Raw genomic sequence first — 21,214 nt, forward strand, 5'->3', positions numbered from 1 at the left:
AGCTTGCTGAGTCTACACTCGCCAGTGAGACCTTAAGTAACCGTAGTTTAGATTTTAACTTCTTTGTGAATCCAAGCAAATTGGCCTAGGAGAGATTGAAAACAGTAACTTTAAGCAGTTGCTTTTAATATTCTAAATGTGTCCCTTTTGAACCAATCTAGTCAAAGAGAAGTAACCACACTCTTCGAAGTGCCTTAAAGACAAATGCACCCTTGGAAGTGTGATACTTGGTTCTAAAGTGTTAGGTTCTAAAGAATTGAGAACTGATGATCATAAGTAAATGTAATAAAAAATCTTGGTCATTTGCATTGTTCCTCGATATAACTGCTGAGCCTCAAATCTAGTCTGTGGTCATTGCTTCCAAGACCATATTGTGTGTGTAGTATACACAACTGCTTTTGTCTACTTCTGAGTAGTGAACTGTTGATTATATATTCATGTGATTCTGGGTAAATTAATAATTTGTTGGGTGGTTAAGAATAAGCAAGTGTTCTGATTTGAGAAATACTGTTCAAGTTAAAGGTTGACCTGAAAAAAACCCAGCATTAAAACTGTAAGCTTACACTCCCTGGATTCAATAAAAGGGGTTTTCCTACTGGATTCTATTATATATTGGCAAATGTAGTTTGCTAGATTTCAGCTTTAGAATCTAACTGGCACCCTGGAAAATTCATAAATGGAGCCTCTTTCACACTTACACTGGTTATATCGTCAAGGGAGAGTCTTCCCTTGTAGGAATCAATTCCGAAACACTGTTGGCACTTTCTCGGGAAGTCCCCCACACTGTTCTGCTAGCTGCTCACAATGGCTGCTGTCTCTCAGACGGTGTGTGTATCTCAGCTCCATCTCCCACCTCAACTGCCCCAAACCTATACAGCCAAACACCACACAGTTTTCAAAGAACCGTGTGTTCTCAGCCTCTCTGCTTTGCCAGCGATGCTGGCTTTGCTGCCCCCTTCATCTCCTGCTCCAATGCCCATCTCCATCCTATTCCCTATGTGAGGAATACCCATTGCATCTCAATTCACCAAGTGACTACCCTCCTCACATTGAAGTCCTTCCTGAAAGACTTAACTTCTTCAGCAATGCCCAAAAAGAGGAGAGCCAAACCAAACAGGGGAAAACCCACTGACACTCAGCGTGTTTCTGGTATTCTCCGTTTCTATTAGATAGTAAGCTTTCTGGGGCAGGGACTATCTTTCTTCTGCACCTTGGATAGCACCAATCCCATTACCACTGCTTTACGAGTAACAAAAGAGAATGTAGGTAAACTGCCGGCATACAACCCAAGCAACTCTATTTTATTTTCAATTACCATTCTAAACCCAGCATTATCAGTACTCTTATTCAGATGACTCCCTGTGGAGCAATACTGTCACCTTCTCTCTTCACTGCTCCTCTACTCTGTTGACTTTTTATAACAAGGCATTTGCAGGAAATAGAGCATCAGGGAATCTTGGTGACCCCATCTGTTAAATACAGACATCTCTTGGCTTACTTTTAACATTTTTTTTTGGTGGGGGGGGAGGGGAGAGGGGGAGAATAAAGGTCAAACATACATCCCTTTTCTTATGTCCTTTATTTTTATATGTAATACTAATACAAAATAATTTGTACAAAGGCTAACGTAGGTATTGCATAGAAGGAACACTGGTGTGAACGTAACCTGGATGGAATGGCACATTAGGTTCTAATAGCTACCACACACAAAACTGTTCTGGGTCTGCAAGTGTATTTCTGGTATAAAAATATCTCCATGTTTCACACAAGAGCTAAGTGACGAAGCCAACAAATTAAGTTTAAAAGGAAATTATTTCAGGACACTAATTGTGCCTTATTGCATCCTGCTTCCCTCCCCCCCAATTCCCTTTTACACACAGACCACATAGCCAGAAATATATTTGTTGGGAAAATGTCCTCTTTCTCCTTGCCATCTTTATTCCAATAAACCACGGCATCTTGGATGCATTACAAATGATATGCTTAGTTTGTCTAAACGTGTGGTATCAAAAATCCTGGGTGGATGAGTTACATTACACTCCACTTGTGACTTTCAAATACGCCTTTCAGCATATTATGCTATTATAGACACATTGTCAGAACTCAGTTACTGAGTGCGCCACGCATAAGAAAAAACTGCAAAGGCAACTGAAGTTCACTTGAGTATAATTGTGACTTGGTTTTAATACCTACTATTCAGCCTCCCGCTGGACAAAGAGTGCACTTTATTTACATCAGCACCTGCCACAAGCTGGGCAATGTCACCAAATGTTATCAAACTGAGATTTGGTGTTAGGTGGTAAAGGCACCTGCATTTCTAATTGGTGTATCACACTGAGTTCCTCAGCTCCCTCTCCTCTCCTCTCTAACACAGCCATGTCTAGGGGGGCTGTCCATAAAGTAGCTAACACATTTTTCAGTGATTTTCAAGATCCACCTATCCTTGCAAGACTTTGTAACGCTGAGACAAACACTCAAAATTAAGGGCCCAACCAGCCCCTAATGAGTTACATAATTTATGGGCAGTCCCTAACTGTGAAGCATTGATCATAGAATCATAGAGTTGGAAGGGACCTCAGGAGGTCATCTAGTCCAACCCCCTGCTCAGAGCAGGATCCTCCCTGGCCAATATGCTATTACAAATATTTCCCTAAACCTTCCACAACCTCTTGCCCTACCCCTGGAAAACACCCTCCCAAGGGCCTCATTCGTCTCTGACTCCATGAAGGTTCAAACTCTTATTCTGACAGCATTCCTTCCAGGACAACCCTTCCTCCCCAGTTTGACAGTCAAGCCAACAACTGGCACTGAGGAGGCAGATCAAGTGTGTGTCTTGTGCTGGGGTACTTGTACCAGGCAATAGTCTCACCCTCTTCCTGTCTCCCCAGTAGCAGAAACTCTGCACAGCCTCCCAGCACTACAGCCCTCTAAGGGGATGTCTACGCCACAATGAAAAATCCGCAGCTGGCCCGTGCCAGCCGACTCGACCTTGTGTGGCTTGGGCTGTGGGACTGTTTCGTTGCTGTGTACACTTCCGGGCTCTAGGGCCCTGCGAGGTGGGAGGGTCTCAGTGCGCCTGGGCTCCAGTATGAGCCCAGAAGTCTACACTGCAATGAAACAGCCCCGTAGCCCGAGCCCTGCAAGCCTGAGTCGGCTGGCCCGGGCCAGCCATGGGTCTCCAGTTGCTGTGTAGACGGACCCTTCGCTTCCCAAAAAGTCTTACAAATCTGAGAGTTTCTTAGTTAAGCAGCTAAAGATACAAGCAGAGCTCAGCACTAAAGCAAAGATCAGAATTCTGGGCGTGCCAAAATGGCCAATTGGATGTGAATTGTGCATGTAAGCTAGCACATAAAAGTGCAGCACAGACTCCGGAAGTATGACACAAAACCTCATTTCCTTGATTACCTAAGGGATTATTGTGGAGTGAGTTATTTTTTAATTCTCTTACAGGGATATTAACTATAGTAGGGTGAACCAAACACCTTTAAGCGCCTCCGGTTTGTATGTTAAGCTAGCCTTTTGACAAAAGACTGTCCTCAGAGACAGTGTATATAGGGCCAAATGAGCATCCCTGCACCATGCATACGTAAGGGTGACCACTGCAAAAACAAATGGTCTTGTCCTCTTTTTGGATTTTTTCTGAGGTATAAAGAAGGACTGAAAGGTTTTGACTGAAACATAAAAACTATTAGAAATGTAGGTCTGTCTCAGCTGGAAGATTCTACAGTGACTGAAGGACTAGTGTAGTAATGAGCCAGAAGAGCAAAAGCTGAACAATTGAGAGGGGAAGGGATGTTTAGTGAGTCTTTTTAAAAGGTTCGTTTGTACATAACTCCCATCGCTAAGTAAAATTCTGGAGAAAGGATGTCAAAGATCCAACAGTGTCTTTTTTGATCAAGATTTGAGAGCAAAGAGAGATAACCCAAGACCCTCAACAAGTCCTCCAGAAAAAAAACAGGGAAGACCATCATTTAATTTCCTGATACTTGCAAAGTAAAAAGCAGAGGGGGGGGGGGGCGGAAATGGGGAGCCCCTTCCCTAAAAAGAACACCAAAAGCATTTAGCCCTTCTTTATAAAAGCAAAAGAGCTTTTTTGGAGCCATTTCCTGTCCAGTGAAACATGAAGTGATCAGAAATCTCATCAATGGCAGAGCTCACTGGTCACTTTCTTTAAATTTGTTCACAATAGCTGCTTTGAGAACTCCTGTACCGATTGCATTAAGTGTATAATTTCAGGGCACTTCCGCTGCTACAGTAAAAAGTTAAAGATTTAACAACCCCCTGCTAGAATACTGCCTGACTTAACTTTTAGAAGTGTTTTGTTTCATTCTCCTGAGGCCTGGATCCTGAGATACTGGGCACCATCAACTGCTCTTGAAGTCAATGAAACTGCGAATGTGTAGCTTCTCACAACTTAGCACCCTGCGAGTTCAGACCTGTAGTGCTGAATTTCTGAACCTCAGTCACTTACTCTCAGTCTTATGACCTCCCAGTTTCCCCTAGAGAATGAATCCCTGTTACATTTGACTTATGTTTTTCTCCAGAAGCTATTGTAATTAATTGTGGAAATAAAATGCACTCTGGCCTTATTTTTTATTAGGAATATGGGGAAACATAAAGAGCTAGACAGAGAAAACAGCCCTGGTTTCTAGACATTATGCACCCAAGATTTGAAAGCCACATGCTTGGGAGTGTAAGCAGTTACCTTTCATAAAGAAAAAGACTTTTTCCCTCTTGACAGTTTGACACTGCTACAGAATTAAATATGGACACTCTCTCCTGCTATAAGTCTTACTTGACTCTCTGAAATCCACAAACATATCAATCGGGTTAAACTCCTCTACAGTTTAAGCTTATATATAAAACATTGGGTGCAAAAAGCACGACAAAATATCAGTATGCAAAATTCTAAAATGACATTTTAAAAAGAAACAAAACTTTGATACAGTTGAACTGAGCTTCAATGAGATATATATATATATAGATGCATATATAAATACAAATCAACATTTGTATATACTTAAAATACTTTTACTCAGTATCAGTTTTTATTTAAAAACATGCTAAAATGGGTAGTTAAATAATCAAAGCAATGTTCTGGAAAAATGCACAGACAGCCATCCACCAATGCAAGCAAAAAAGTGCATTTTTAAACAAGATGGATATCCCTTTCACTAAACAGTTAAAGGACAAATAGTATCTTCTCTGATATATACCAACAAATACAATCTAATGATTTTTTATGGCTGGCTTTTGTCACCTTAAGAACAGTATAGCTTTTTCTTTGTTTTCAAAACACAGGTTTTCCCGTTACATGGTTTGATATTCAGCTACTGTGCTATAGCTAATTGTTTACTTAACTTGCTTAATTCCCTTTCCATAGTCAGCTAACTTGATACTGGACAATACTGTTTGTGTAATTATCTCTGTTAATACTGTACTTAAAATGCTAAAAGAATTAATGAAAAAAAGAATTTTCAATATCTATGTAGCTAGCAGGTCATAAAACATAACTGAGCATTCTACAAAAATACGTTTTAAGGGAAAGCAAAATAGCTTAGTTTTCCACTATGTATTTTGCCTTCCAGATTACTTGTATAAATGCATCTTGATTTGATTTTTTTTTCTCCACAAAAACCAACCACAGATAAAAATTTAAGATTTCAGCAGGTACCACTGTGCGACTTTAGAAGGATTAGCATCCTGGTCTTGCTTATTTTTCCACCCTTCTGTCTGAGAGAGAAAACATTGGTATTTTACAAAAGAAAGCAAAATAGCTCTACCATAAAAGATAAAGAAGTAGAGCGATGGATTAAAGATATACATTTTTTAAAATGCAAAAATTCAAAACTTTTCTTTTTTTTTTTTTTTTTAAAGAAACTTGGGATACTATCTTACACATTAGCAGCAAATATGCTCAGTGTCAGAGCTCCCGCTCTTGACACAGAATGTATCAAACGGAGCTCAGACACACATGGTCCCAATTTTTGTTACAATTAAAGTAAACCAGGTTATATGTATTTTATTTTTCCCCCTCCTCATTTCTCAAGTCTTTAAAAGGAAATATGAATGAAACATCAGTCACCAATAGGCCAATCAAAGAATAACTATAGGGTGTATACAATCAAATAGCTATTTAGGAAAGACTGATTGTGTTATCCTGCACCAATAATGTGTACATTAAAACCAACTTTTTCAACTTTGAGTGCCTAAAGTTAGGAACCTAATTCTACATTCTAGGTATGTAAATATGTGGCTGACCCCTTGCAATGCCACTGGTGGAAACTGTTTCTCAGGGCCTGATTCTCATTTACCTTAAAGCCCCTTTAGATTATTCTGACTATGTAAAGGAGCCTTAAAGTTGGCATAAAGTACATTAACATTCACTCCAAAGCCCCTTTACATTGCCAAAGAGATGTAAAGGTACCTTCAGGTAAATGAGGGTCAGAACCTTAAATTTGTAAGCATCACTGTGCTACTTTAATAGCAGAGGGTAAACATCTGTCCACTTCAACAGCTGTCTGGGCCCATTGTGTAATAAATTAGCTTTACAATGCATTTTAAAATTATTAGCGTAAATATTCAGTTCTATAATAAACTCCCGACTAAAATAAAATCAGTGTCCACAAAATGACTGACGTTTCATTTTCATTCATACCTTCCTTTGTGAAGCAGCAAAATGTAAGAAAGACCTCTGCCAAAAAAATAAAACAAACAAAAAAACAAAAAAAGATAAGCAGGGGCCACTATGAAAGAAGCAGCATTCAAACTAGAGAGGAATATGTTCAAGTTTTCTAGCAGGAATGTCGGTAGAAATGTGTGTTGGATTGAGTTCTGAACTACCATGTAGTAAGGATAACTTGGAAAACAGAAGACAAAAGTCAACACTGTATGTGCAAAGATACAAACAAGTTCTGAGCACCTCTCTGGTAACTGATTTCAGAGTGAAATATTGAGTGAAAACGTAAATCACGCTTTCCCTACTCCCCTGGGACATACGGCATACCATTCCCCCACTTGCCTTTAACCGGCTTTACACCTCCGTCGATATTCAAAGCTACCTTGTCAGCCTGGCAAAACTACAGCCATCGTCAAGTAAACTCCTTTCATGAAAGCTGACAATGATACAAACCATCCAAAGGCTCGATTGTGCTTCCCCTATGCTTACCAGCACCATGCACCATAAGCAATCCCATTGAAATCAATGGAACTACTTATATGGAATAAGCTACTACTCTGTGGGTCAGAGTGCGAGCCCCTTCCTGGTGTCCGCGAGCAGTTACTCACATGATACCCTTACTCACACTGAATAGTATCATGCTCAAAGTAGCCCCATTTAATGGGCCCGCTTGAGAAGTAAGGTGCTACTCGGTGTGGATAAAGGCATCACAAACATAGCCCATTAAGAGTGAAGGGTTCACCATCTAGTCCAGTGAGAGTAAGAGCAACCTTATCTGGCCCTAAAATAATAAACCACCTGATTGAAAGGCCCATCATCAATATAATAAGGATACAAGCCCAGGGTAGCGCAGTAGATGCAGTTAAATTTAGCCTCGCTATGGACTTTAGAACAATCACATCTTTATTTCCGCCTTTTAAACTAATGTTAAAAAAATGTGTCCTTCAAAGATCGCACAGTGGTTCCCAGATTAAAATAGAACAGATGAAAAACAAAACAGTCAGCAGCTACACATCAGGCTACTAAATTATAAGCTATCTCCATAATAAAAAAAAAGTATACAACGTAAGGTACAAAAAGCTGCTAGTGAGCAGCTCTGAGTTTGAGTGGCTTTCCCGAGTCTTCCAGTATGAGCAGTTTGAGACTTATCAGAAGACTTCAAAGAATTCTCTCTCGAAGTTAAACACACATCTGTCACATGATCTTTACATGCCTAACACCAACGAGCAGAGCAAAGCGTTTTCTTAAATAAAGTTAGGGGAAAGTTTAATAGTAGATCTATGAATTAGTATAGAAAACTGACTTGTTTGTATTATTTTTCTTTGTCTTCTTTGGCAAATAAATGGCAAATGCAAAACAGAAACAAAAAGGTCAGTCAGGTAACAAGTTGTGCTAGTAACCAGTCAAGTAATGATGAAGTAGATTGATCGGTGGGATGAACGCCCTCAGCAGGGCAAAGCTTTGTTTTCTTTTCAGTTGTTTGGTTTTTAATGGCAAGACAGAGGTGTAGATGCAGTTAACATTTTGAAGGTTTAGGCATCATATTTTTTACCAGTCCTATGAATCTGCTGGAAGAGTGTCATGGAGAAGGCCATGCCAATTATCTGAAAGAGAGCAAATATTATGGGCTAAATATAGTAATACTTTCAAAACCGCACTGATGGTAATTTATCCGAGGATGCCTGAATTTTCTGATACCCAACACTAATAAAATGTCTCCAGCCCCGGCTTTCAGCAGTGATTAGTGATTGTGGGTGCTCAATATCAGACACCCTTAAAGAGGCCTGGCCTTCCGAGGGGAAATGATCAGAATTTGCTGAAAATATATCCTCCTTTAAGATGCCCCAAGCTGGGTTTCCATAAATCACTAGTCACTTTTGAACATCTTGTCCTCCATGTCTGCCACATAGCAAGTTAGCACCAGAAAATCAAAAGAGCAGCAAGGAAATCACCTGAGTTTCAACATACAACAAACTCAATTGAAACAGTAAGAGAGACATAGTACTGGGCCTGTTTTCTTTTTTTAACTGCAAAAAGAAAACATCAGGCCTGGCTGATTCTTTTATTGGAGCCTGTTCGGTTGCTTCTGAATTGCTCTTGTTTCATGACTAGTACAGGGGTTGTCATTAACCATATTAACCATGTCATTAACCATAATCCATATTTGCAACAGATGAGTTACCAAAGGGCCAGGTTCTGCACAGAACAAAATGGGTTTGCACACAAGGTAGTTGATGATCAATTTGGCCTAAAGTTATATGCTACAAAGTGTAAGGGAAAAATCATGCCATCACAGCACGCCGTGGTTAAGTTGGGTAATTGCTGATTCGATTGTCTTTCTTTAAGTGGCAACCACTGCAGCAGTGAAAATGCAACAAAATGCTGAATTTTCAGCTAGATACTTCAACTCATCAGGCGAGTTGTTTTTGACCTGTTTTTCTTTGTGAAGAATAGGAAAGCCGGCCTATATGACGGGGTTGTGAGGCTTTGTTCCTTGATATCTGAGGTTATTCTAAGTGTTTCTCACTTTACGCCACAAAATATTGAGACTCTCCTTGGATCTCCAGCAAGATGGTCAAAAGGTTTCGATAGCTCTGACAACATCCTAACCATTGTAAGATTTCTGAAAGAGCCTCTGAATAAATTTCCAAAATCTTCTTTATCCCACAATGTGCCATGAAGGCACAAAACTGCAGGACTTTTAAAAGCATGTCTCCCATTCTTAAGTTACCAGACATAGGGTAGAGCAGAATGTTGCTTTTTTCCAAAGTCCAGAAGTTACCTTAAAAGCCAACAGAAGTAAATAGAGAATGATCTCTTTTTTATAGTTTTTTTTTAAACTAACCCATAGAGCTCAATCACCATGACATAATTCCCTTTTATATTCTATAACATGGTTTTACGGATCTAAAAAGCAGATTAATTCTCTAATTAAATTCTATAGGACTTTTTAAGTGTTTAAATAAAACAAATATTTTAAAGGTATGCTAATTTCACAAGTGGCAGACATCAGTGAATTTCTGTGGATGGCCACCGTTCTAAATTCAGTGTTCTTCACTGACACTTGTAAGTGAACCTTGAATGTCAATGTGCACATAACTAGGACATCACTGGACATCACTATTCTCAAAACGGAAGCAAAGTAACCTGTCCTCATTTAGAGACAGATTACCAGTCCAGTTTGATCTAAAGCTTGTAAAAGAAACCTGAACTGCTAAAAAATTAGGTCACTTAGACCCTGTCTACACTTACCTCCGAGATTCGGCGGCAGTCAACGGGAGATACATAAGCTACGCAAAAAACTTGCGTAATGCCCATCAACTTCTCTGCTTCTCTCCTGCGCGCCATCTTCACTGCACTGCGCTAACGGGAACCATATTCCTGTCGACGCAGCACTACGCCACTTGTGAAGGTGGTCTTAGTACGTCGATTTCTGGATTGACTGAGCGGGTCTTCACTGACCGCTCAGTCGATCCAGAGAAATCGATCTGACGGCGGCAACTTTGCCGCCGTCACTGTAGCCGTAGCCTTAGAAGCAGCTGGACAAATATTGTCCCCAGATTTAAGACCAAATATGGGTAGTATCTAGCTATCCCTCCATCTAGGTCTTTATATTGTGTCCGTTTCACCATGGTATCTGAGTGCCAGCTGGATCAAAATTATGAAGTCTGGAAACCAGAGTTAATCATGCAGTGTCATCTTAACAGCACTGGCAGTGGTGCTATAATAATTATTCTGCATCTGAAGAATGAGTTCTGCCAGACAAACAATTATAGCTATTCATGTCCTTAATGGCAGAGAACATGAAAGGATGAAAAATGCCAGATCTCACTATTTCTCAAAAACAAAATATATAAATTTGATTCAACAAAATGAAGCATGAGGGAATAGTTCCTGATTTCATCTCACAGAAAGGATAAATCCACTGAAACTCCAGGGTACAGCAAAACTGTAAGTTCTCTTCCAGATTCTAAGCTCTCAAATTCAAACAGGGACCTTGGCTACTTGGTCTGTAAGGGGCCAACCAACCCCTCTGGCAAGAAAAGATAACTACAATAGTAGTACGTGAGGGGTTACATGTAAGAGTATGATATTGTCAATACCTGCATTATGAGGATACACATCCCGACTGTCCCGAGAACGTGCTTATTCTCCTCAAACCACATTTTAACTGTCTCATAACAACCCTGAAAGAGAAAAAATATTCTAAGTCTTGCCCATTTCAAGTGCACACTTAAAAAAAAAAATTCAAAGTAAACTGAGCAAGCGTTACCGTTTTCCACACTAGATCAGTAGAATTCCGTCCACAGTCTTGGGAATTTTCCATACAGCATCGGTCTGGAACAGTGTTTTCTCCCAGCACAGGGAACCAATCAGTGTAATTGATAACCCCACAGCAATGCATCTACAAGCAAAGTACAAAGAGGGCCATAAACAGTCTTCACCAACAAACCTTTTCAGAAGTGTTACTTCTCTTTAGCCACTGTTGGTTTCTTCACATTTACACCTCATATTTTGCACTTGGATAATGCCTCTCACCTGGAGATCACAAAAAGCACTGACAAACATTTAACAAACCTCACAAAAAGCCCTGTATGGAAAGTAAGTTTTATTATACCCATTTTGGAGACACACAAACCAAGACACTGAACCCTGTGACCACTAAGTCAATGGCATACCTGGGAATGAAAGCCAGTAGTCCTGGACTCCCACAGCTCTACTTTCACCACTAGAAAACACTCTGCCAAGCAAAACCTCATCTGCAACCAATTGCACTTAAACCCATACTTTCACATCCCATGCGGCATTTCAGGGTTTGTGATTATAATCATACGAAATCAACTCCTTTTCTTCCTTTCTCTTTCCTTTACAGATCATAACCTCCTCTACTGGTATTTCTGTCACATTGCTAGTCTCAGTGGATCTCAGGAAAATATCTTGCTTTTATAAAGCACCTTTCATCCTAAAGAATGCTCAAAGTACTTTATGAATGTAAAGTGATATACAAATATTTGACTGGTATCAAATCACCTCCTTGCCAGTTATGGGATGAGGCTCAGCAAATATCGTTAACGAAATTATGTCCAGCTAATTTTTTTTAAATAAAGAAAATGTGTTACCTCTGCCTGAATGATATTCCATGCGTTCTTCAGTCCCACATTATTTTCCTTATTGTAAAACAAAAGACCTTCTTTTAAATCCTTCTTTGCGTTCTCATTGACCTATTTCATATCAAAACAAAACACAAACAGCACTGATTAAAGGACAGTATTCAGCATGTAGACCTGTATACATACACCGCCTTTACCACCCTTGGATGCCAATTTTGATAGAATCCTCACCTTTATACCCAAGCTCCATTTCCCTTTACACTGAGAAGCTCTAGTTTTCCTTCCTGCCCAAGTCTGGATTTAGTATTTATTAAATTATTTTGAAGGATGGACATGTAACAGAAAAACAGAGAGAGGAATCAAGCAGCCACCTCTCTGCTAACAACACCTTTGGGTAATAATTTGCCATCTTTTTTTCCATTTATAAATGTACTGGTGGGGGGGTATGCGGGGAGGAAGAAGGTGACAGACAACCTGGGCCACTTCCAAAGATGTGCTACACAATCACATGCAACATGCCTGCTGTGCACGCACTTATAAGAATAACACTAGACTTGTCTTCACTATAGAATTAACTCAAGCTATTACTCAAGTGTTGCCTCTATCTCGAGTTCCGTCTACACAGAAAACCCCGTAACTCAAGCATGGTGGTGCTTTTCACTCGAGTTGGCTGGTCCATGGGGTTGGTAGTGGTAATAGGCTACAGCTAGCGTTAGTGCAGCACATCAGATGCTAACACAGTCGTTCTGTGCTGCTAATCCAAACACACTGTGCAGCTTGCATGTTATTTTGCAGTGTGACTCCTCTCACTCGAGTTCGGCTAACTCGAGAGGGGTTAACTCAGGCATAGGTAAGTTGAGTTAACTCTGCAGTGAAGTTAGACATAACCATGTCCAGCTACAAATTTCAACACTCTTTCCTACCAGTAGGGTCTGACCTTTTTAATTTGTTAAGGTCATAAAACAAAAGAGTCCCAGCCTCATTGTAATTCTTTGCATCTTTTATCTGTCTGTCTCAAAGTGTTTTATAATCACCGATAAACAAATCAACATATAAAGCCATCGGAGAGAGGGAAATATTATTATCCCCATTCCACAGATAGGGTACATGAGGCACACATAAGTTAAGGCCAAGATTTTCAAATGTGTCCAAGAATTTTGAGGGCCAAAGTTTATGGGAGTCCAACTTGACTCCCCTACAGCCTGATTTTCAGGGGTGCTGAGCATCCGATGCTCTTCAATCAAGGCGTTCAGTGCCTAGCACCTCTGAAAAATAAGGGGGGTCTCAAATTGTATATCCAAATAAGCGGACACCTTTGAAACATGGATCCAAACAACTGGCCCATGATTTCAGAGGGAGCCAGTGACTGACCTGAGTTTAAACATATGAGTCCCAAACTAGAATGGTCAAATATGTAACCAAAGCCATTTCACCCTGGTTTCATTGTAATCAGAAAGGGTCGGTCCATGCTGCAATCATGGAATGTGACGGGAGCTTGCGTAGACGTACCCAAGCTAGCTTTCATCTTGTTAGTTCGGGCACTGGAGCAATGAACTCAAATTCATCAAAAGGGTTGTGAACCTTTCTGAAAACCTTGTCAGAGACGTGCATCAAAGTGAGCTCAGGTTCCAAGGTCAAGCCAAATACTCATGCCCCACGGGACTGCATCCCCAATTTACCAGATGCTAGCTGGTGTTTGAGGGCTTCCAACCTCTCCTGTCTTCTGGGCTAGTCAGTAATCCCCTTCCAGTCTCTTCAAGGGATGACTGGGTGGCTTGTTAAAGTCAGGCTCTAGAAGGGGCAGTCAGATGATCTGCTCCCGGCTATCGTCTGTCACTGTATGAGGCCAGTAAGGAAGATCTCCTCTGAATACCCAGGATGTCCTTAGGAAGTGATCTGACCGCTCATCCCCCAATCAACAGTAGCAATGTATCTAAAAAGGTTTCAGCATGTCCTGGCGCGGCAATGTGCACTCATCCCATTCTGGCTAGGAAGAATGCAGCACGTTCGCAGGGAATCTGGGGATTATTGGGGAGGGGAGGAGAGAGAGAGAGAAAGGGGCTCATCCTTCCACTTCTCCCGCCCGTGAAGATAGCAGGTGGTGAGAATGGGATAGCTGGCCTGAAGATGCCACTAGGGTGGTCATCCAGCCACACTCTGACGACATTAGTGATGAAAGGGGACGGTTGCGAGAAATTAAACTTCATATGGAGACAGCAAAAAGCTAATCTGAAGAGACTGCAGGCCTATGAGGTAGGGGCAAAATGGAGGTCCCAGCTTTTGGTTTCAGCTGGAAGCTGCAAAACTCAACAGTTTTGCCTCAACCCACACAGAGAATCCTTCCACCTTAATCACTCATTACTCTCACCCAACATGCAGAAGAGTGAAGGGAAGATCAGAAGGTTAAAACAATTTCCACAGAGGACAGTAAGAAGAATCTAAGCACCTTTGTTTAGCAAAAGCAAACAAAAACCAGCTTAGCTGCCAGAACTGATAAATTAATCTAATAGAGGCATATTTGCTTACCGTGTCCATATAAACAAAGAACAAAATGAATAATATCAGCTCTGCCAGGAGAATTATCAGCAAAACGATGAAAAACTAGAACAAAGAGAAATAAAACGTGTATACCCACTTCCTGAATAAAGAACACGTTCAATCACACTAGACAAGGGCCAGTGGCCTTGACAAACCAGCTTTAAAACACCATTTCTCCAATGCAACACAGTCTGCAGGTGTTACAGGTACCCCATGAAAATCCCAAATATTTCATGTGAGGATTGCTCTTAGCTCTTTGCCCTGCACAGAACTTTTCTATGCAGCATATACGTCACATCATTTTTCCTCTGATGAATTATCCCTCCCATTATCCAGCCATCCATCTGTTATACATTAGGGTACTGACAGCACTCCTCATAGCATAGAACTTCATGAGCATTTTAAACATTACTTAGTAGACGGATGATACTCAGCACATTTTTAAAGTCTGTGATGGTTTGCAATTCAAGGTCCAGGAACATATCCTATCCTTTACGCCCCCTACCTCTTCCTAACCTGCAGCAAAACTTACACATTAGATTTCAAATTACAAAATTATATGAATGGTATTATTAGTCTGCAGAACTTCTGCAATATTGTATTTCCATTTTCCCAGCCTAAGCTTTCACTAGACAAGGGTTCCAGCCTAGCTGTCGTTTTCTCCCTTCTGAGTGCAAGTGTAAAACTGTCTTCAGCAATGTTTCTGTCATATTAGTGTCAATCAGACAATTTCAGCATATTCCTCAGTATGTCCAGCATAGTGAACGCAGACAAAACTTGCTACCACAAAGATAAATTTCCCCTGGTGCAGGAACAACTTCCTAGCAGATCAGCTTTCATTGTATTTGACTGTTTCTTCGTGCAAAAATTATATTATTACTTTGCCCTTTTACAGCACCTTTCAAATAAGGATCTCAAAGCGGTTTTCAAATCTTAGTATTAGTTTGCAGTAAATCACTAAGGGTATGTCTACACGGCAATCAGTGTGAGAGCAGCATATGTAACTAACACCTGAGTTACCTGTGATTTAGCTAGCTTGAATAATAATAGCAGTAAAGCTACCGCAGCACGGGCCTTAGGTGTGTTCCCCAGCATCTAGCCTGTGCTGTTATTGGCTTCACTGATATTCTTATCTGAGTGAGCTAGATCAAAGCTAGCTCGGGTACGTCTACATGTGCTGCAGTGTAGACTCTGATTGCAGTGCAGACATAACCTAGAGTGGATCTAAACATGCTCGGTCATGGGAACACACTTACCTACTCTGGGGTTGCTTCCCAAAGTGTGAGTTCCAGTACTTGTTAATACTTTTAATAACCAACAGAGGTTTCCAATGCCCGAGCAGAGCAGTCACATCCAGGGTTTTAAGGGCATGTCTACACTGCCCCGCAGCTCAGACTACAGGGGAGTGAAGGCAGCCCTGCATAAATGGCTATGGGCGTGAACTAAAAGGTTCCTAATTTGCCTTAACATTGCTCTCTTCAAACAAGACTACAGGTATGTGAAGTAGGAACATTTTAGTGTGTGCCTGCAGCGTCCACACAGCGTAGTTATAATGCAACGCTTCGGTATGCCTGGCTATTCACACCGCATAGCCTGAACGGCGGGACAGTGCAGACAAAACCTTAATCCCTTTGTTATTACCTTCTGAGGCACTTTCAAAACGTAGAGAGACAATGGCAAATAGCTGTTCGCAAAACATTTAGATTTTGTATTTTACCAATGAATTCTAATATGACTAGAAATATTTTCATGATTTTTTAAAAATTTCAGAAAAGGAAACATTTCTCGACATCATTGGAAACCCAAACAGCAGCATTGCACCTAAGTGTATGAGATCCAGAGAGTAAAATTAACCTGTCTATTTTCACTGCCCGAGCTGAATGAAACCCAAAAAATAAAGAAACAGCATAAATAGAGAAGAGTAAATTATATGTGCACATTTCTCCCAATTTTAATACCCTGAAGTGACGTTAGCAACATAGGTAGATTTTTTAAATAACATTTTTTAAATAAAAAATTCAGGTTTATATGATAACATCACTGTCCCTCTGACTGGCTAACCCTAAATGGCATGGAACCGGACTCTTTCCTCACACGAAGATATTGCACTTCCAACTAGCAGAGGTGATTTATCTGGAGTCCCCTGGTTTTAAACAGGAAGGGGCTGCTGGCAGAGTCTAGACTTCACTCCCCAGTTTAGGTCCGCCAAGAGTCCAGAATTATTAACGTGCATGGCCCACTGGAGGCCAGAACTGTTAACTTTTGAAGCACAGTGTTTTTCCTGTGCCTTTGATAAGGGGAAGGGGAAAGACTGATGGTGGATTATTGGAGTTTTTCTTGTTAATGCTTCCAGGATAACTCTTCTGATGTTGAGATTTCTGGATGAATTGCTTGCCTGGCAGTTGGTTTGTGCTTAACTGTACTCTGGGGATTGTTCCTGGTTTGTATTTCATGTTTAATTTATTGTAGCACCTAGATGGGAGAAAAGCTTTTGAAAATAAATACATGTGTTGACATTGTGCTTTGAATAAACCAAGCAGTGGTATCACTCCACTATATAACTATCACTACACAACAGCAGAGGAGGAGGATTTTTAAATCACCCTGTAGAGGTTAATAGAGGTTAATAATTTGCTACTGAACTCCATACACTGGTTTTAAAAGTCAATAGAACCATTATTCTCTAATACAGCCTTTTCCATACAGTTCACTTTTAAAATAAACAGTGAAGTAGGGCTCAGTATCCATGGTAAAGGTCTTTATTCATAGAGTCCCAGAGTCAGAGATTCCAAGGCCAGAAGGGATCACTGTGATCACCTAGCCTGACTGCTTGTTTAACACAGGCCATGGGCTTTCCTCAAAAACATTTCTGTTGGAATGACAGCGTTTCTTTTAGAATGTAAAAACTGCCAGTGATGGAGAATCCATCATGACTCTTGGTAAATTGTTCCAGTGGTTAATAACCCACACTCTTCAAAATGTACATCTGACTTCCAGTACAGGTGACTTACACTTAAAAGGAGGCACTTGTTTTCCTTGATAGCACCCAGACATCCCAGAAAGCCGGTCACCATGATGATTGTACCAATGGCAATGACTAGGTTGGCGGCCGAAAACGACGGGAAGCTGGGTGAAAAGGTGGCGAAGTTTCCTTGTGACACGGAGAGCCATATTCCTACGCCCAACAGTCCACAGCCACATAACTGCAAAGAGAGAGACAGAGAGAGTCCAACATTAGAAAAGGGACCTGTTTCAGTTTCCAAAGAGGAAAGAAGTTTGTGAGTTTTAAACTGGTTAAGTGGTCACCTGTAACACTTCATTGCTTGGCGCTAAAAGAATGTGAAATTCCAGTTCTTATCTGCAGAATTGCCTGACCCTAGGTTACTACCCAAAGTGATCGGGTGGCAGAGTTCTCTCTCTCTTTTTAAGAATTAAGGAGCAAATCCCACCACCGCCCCTGCAATGGGTCTCCAGACAGTGGAAGAAGGTGCAGTATAGAGGTGCACATACCCTCTGCTCACATGGCAGCACACAAGGAATGGAGTCCGTGCATCCACACCTACTTTCATCCCCATAGGCTAGGAAGGGAAGGTCTCAGAGGCGATTGCAAGCACTCTGTGCCCTGGAGGAAGGATTTCTTCTCTACCCTTCTGCCCAGAGCTTGGTCCTACTATTCAGGCTGGATCTAGGATTTAATCCGCGTGACCTCATCGCTGCCCCTCTGTGATTTACGAGGCAAAAATCAGATTCCTAAGTGGATGACCTATGAGAATAAAATCCTAGTAATCTGTGTCCCAGTGAAGGACTCTGACTAATTCCCAGGAAAATACAAGGCTATTAATAAATACATAAAAAATTAATAAGACTTTGGTTTTCCTTCTTAACAATTTTGCGTCAGGTTCAGGAAATGTGTCTCTCGTCCCCCATTAGCGACAGCAGCCAACTCCAAATGTTCAGGAAGCTGACGGTGTCACAACAGTCATTTTATTGTGGCTCTAATACACCAAGTTATTTTATCACTGGTTCAGAAGGGCCGCCCCTGCATCCTGGTGCCAAATGTCGACTTGTGGTCATGTGGGATGCTGAAACCAAGGGATAATAGTGTACATATACTGAAACTGAGCAGTGCTTGCAGGCAGCTTTCTGCAGTACTTCATGCACTAGAGCCTGATCTAGCTCTCACTGACATTAAAGGTGAAATTCCCATTGACGTCAGTGGGTGCCGGATCGAAGAAAACCCCAAACTAGAAGCACTGTGCAGCCATCAAACCACAGCAAGTGTCGGAAGGAGAAAACCCCAAAGCATTCATTCCAATGATGCCGCTGTTTATCTGTCAGCTACAGCAAAGCACCAGAGCACTTCTCCTGAATTAGCAACGTTCTGCCTTATCTGGTGTCTGGTCTCACGGCCCATGTGCAACCTGCCGTGTCTCATAGCTGGCACTCAGAACGAGACTCTCAGACTCAGTCGTTTGTAGCTGTTCTAAACGAGGGCTCGGTTCGGCAAGGTGCTGAGCATTCCGGCCCCGATCCAGCCCAATGGAAAAGAACATGCTTAACTTTAGCCATGTGAACAGTCCCATTGATTTCAATGGCATTAGTCACATGCTCAAAGTTAAGCATGTGCGTAAGGGCTTGTGCTGGATGAGGCACCTAGGCTCAGCTGGAAGCTGCTCTTTGCGCACCTGCCACCTTACTGACTGCAGGAAAATGACTCCTGAAACTACAGACATGCACATTCACACTCGTCTGACTCAGGGTCTGAGTTCTGGGAGCCGGGGAGGAGCCCTGTTTTGTCCTCTTCTGGTCAGAGAAAATGCCATGCACTGGGACAAGCAGGACACAAGCCAGAGAGAGGACCTTCTGCTCACTGGGAATCACTGTTGCAAGACATGCTGGTGGTCTTCACGGGACTATTTAGAAAGGCCCTCAGGTCACAGCCCTGTCTCCCCCTTTTTCCTGCTTTTCAAAGGTTTCACCTTTAAACGCAGAAGCTCACGGGGAAAATCACTTAATTCCAGCTAACGCTACATTTGCGATCTGAACCCAAAGAACTGCTGGCACTCAAATATCTCTGTGATTAATGTGGCATAAACAGACAAGACAACGAAAATTAGATTAAATATTGAAACCCATCTAGCCACCTGATTTTTTAAACTTATTAATATGTATTATCCTTAAGATGGCTACAACTTAAAGAGATGAGAGAAAAATAGATTTAATTTATTATTATTACATGTGGTCTTCTCCCATATTTTCCCCATTTTGTCCTCTATATGTGTTTGACAACACTTCATACGTAGTCAAGTTCCACACTTTCACTGATGATCAGTTGCACATTTCATCTTATGCACCAGCACTATATTATCCCTCCCATACACTGCTGTGGGAGATGGGGCGTATCCTAACACACACTTGTCCCCCAACTCGGCAAAGGGGGGCTTATCAGTAACACCAGCAGCAAATATTAAACAAAACTGAAGAGTCAGTAGACAGGTGTGGGAACAGAAAGAAAGGGAATGGGAGAAAGGATGGGCCCAACCACGTTTGGTGGTATTGCTGCTGCCTTCCCGCCCTGAGGACCCTTCTAAACATCAGCAAGGGGGCAGGAAAAAAAAACACTTACAATTAAAAATATTTTAGGACATACTGTTTTAAAGGGTGCTATATCAGAAAAATGTGGCTTATTTAAATTAGTGTCCCTTTAAGAGCTCTGAAAACATCTTTAACTCCTTACACTAGGTATGCACTAACTTCGTCAAATGTGCTGCTGGCTTTTGCATTCTGTTGTGATTTGGATGCATTGTATAACCCTCATGACAACTGTTTCCTAAAATATTGTCTGAAAATAATTTATCCCCCCCCTCCCTTTATGGTATGGCAGCATGGGAAATGCAAGCTTGGAATATGAGAGAGAAGGGGATAAAGGGAGGCACAAATTTCCTCATCAAGTACTGCGATAGGAGCAGTGAAAATCACTTTGGGCTTCCCCTACCCACGGTTTGTGGATCTACTTGCTAACTCACTTCCAGTAAAGGCCTCATCTACTTTGTCCTTGAGTCTCTGCAGTTATGGTGCCTCAACCACCTCTCCTAGGAATCTGTTCCAGGGCGCAGCTGCTCCGATTGTTAGATGAGAACTGCAACCATTTGTTCAGACCAGGAGTTTGAAAGTTCACAGGATGAGAAACACCTCTCACCATGCACAAAGCATTCAAGTTTGTCATTACAATTGGCATTTCTAAGCTTTGGGTGGGTGGGGGCCCATGTTGCTGAAAAAAGATTTAGTTTCAGCCAACAGCAACAGGGGACCCAATGGAAAGGACTGTCAATTATTTAACTATTAGGGAAAAGAACCAAATCTTGAATTTTTAAATAGTAAACAATAAAGGATTGAAATCAACATGAAAAGCAAGTGAGAAACTTGTTTGCTGTCACCAACGCAGGGCTCTCTGCCAATGCCTCTATGGCCACATTCAGCATTAGGCTCAGAAATAATCATTGTCATTAAACATTGAAATATATTTCGGAGACTGGCATTAAATTTAGGAGTCTTCAGCACCGAGAAGATTGCTAAATCCATGGGAATGGATACGGCTGTCTAGATGGAGGGGAGACGAGAGGAGAATGGGATCTAGGACAAAACCTTAAGGGAAGCCAACAGACTGGAGCAGAAGGGAGAACAAGCAGCCTTCAGAGGAGATGGTAGCAGTGGGTAACAATGAAGGAAGAGAACAAGGAGAGCACAGAGTCATGGAAACCTCAAGCATGTAGGAAGAAGTTAAAGAGGAAGTCTAGGCAATGGAAGTGAAAGTCCTCTCATAGACCATACAGATGAAGGGGAGGAGGGAGATAATACAGGATAAAAGCGGGAGAGTCAAGTGGGG

At 41.4% G+C, this 21,214-nt stretch overlaps 1 protein-coding gene across 2 annotated transcripts in view; it reads right to left on the bottom strand.

Moving 5' to 3' along the window:
* Nucleotides 1-1,562: 1,562 nt before the first annotated feature.
* The window catches only part of TSPAN9 (tetraspanin 9), a 114,108-nt gene continuing 94,456 nt past the window's right edge, over nt 1,563-21,214 (bottom strand). For both annotated transcript variants that reach the window (XM_067531084.1, XM_067531083.1), the window contains 6 exons: nt 17,340-17,531; nt 14,317-14,391; nt 11,800-11,901; nt 10,953-11,084; nt 10,783-10,866; nt 1,563-8,283 (listed from right to left, as the gene is read on the bottom strand). In XM_067531084.1, the coding sequence (XP_067387185.1) occupies nt 8,212-8,283; nt 10,783-10,866; nt 10,953-11,084; nt 11,800-11,901; nt 14,317-14,391; nt 17,340-17,531 (657 nt within the window). In that variant the 3' untranslated portion in view covers nt 1,563-8,211. The remainder of the gene's footprint in view (nt 8,284-10,782; nt 10,867-10,952; nt 11,085-11,799; nt 11,902-14,316; nt 14,392-17,339; nt 17,532-21,214) is intronic.

This window comes from Emydura macquarii, unplaced genomic scaffold, assembly GCF_026122565.2.
Source record: "Emydura macquarii macquarii isolate MOO-44397 ecotype Brisbane River unplaced genomic scaffold, CSIRO-AGI_Emac_v2 contig_3122, whole genome shotgun sequence".
Lineage (NCBI taxonomy): Eukaryota > Metazoa > Chordata > Testudines > Chelidae > Emydura > Emydura macquarii.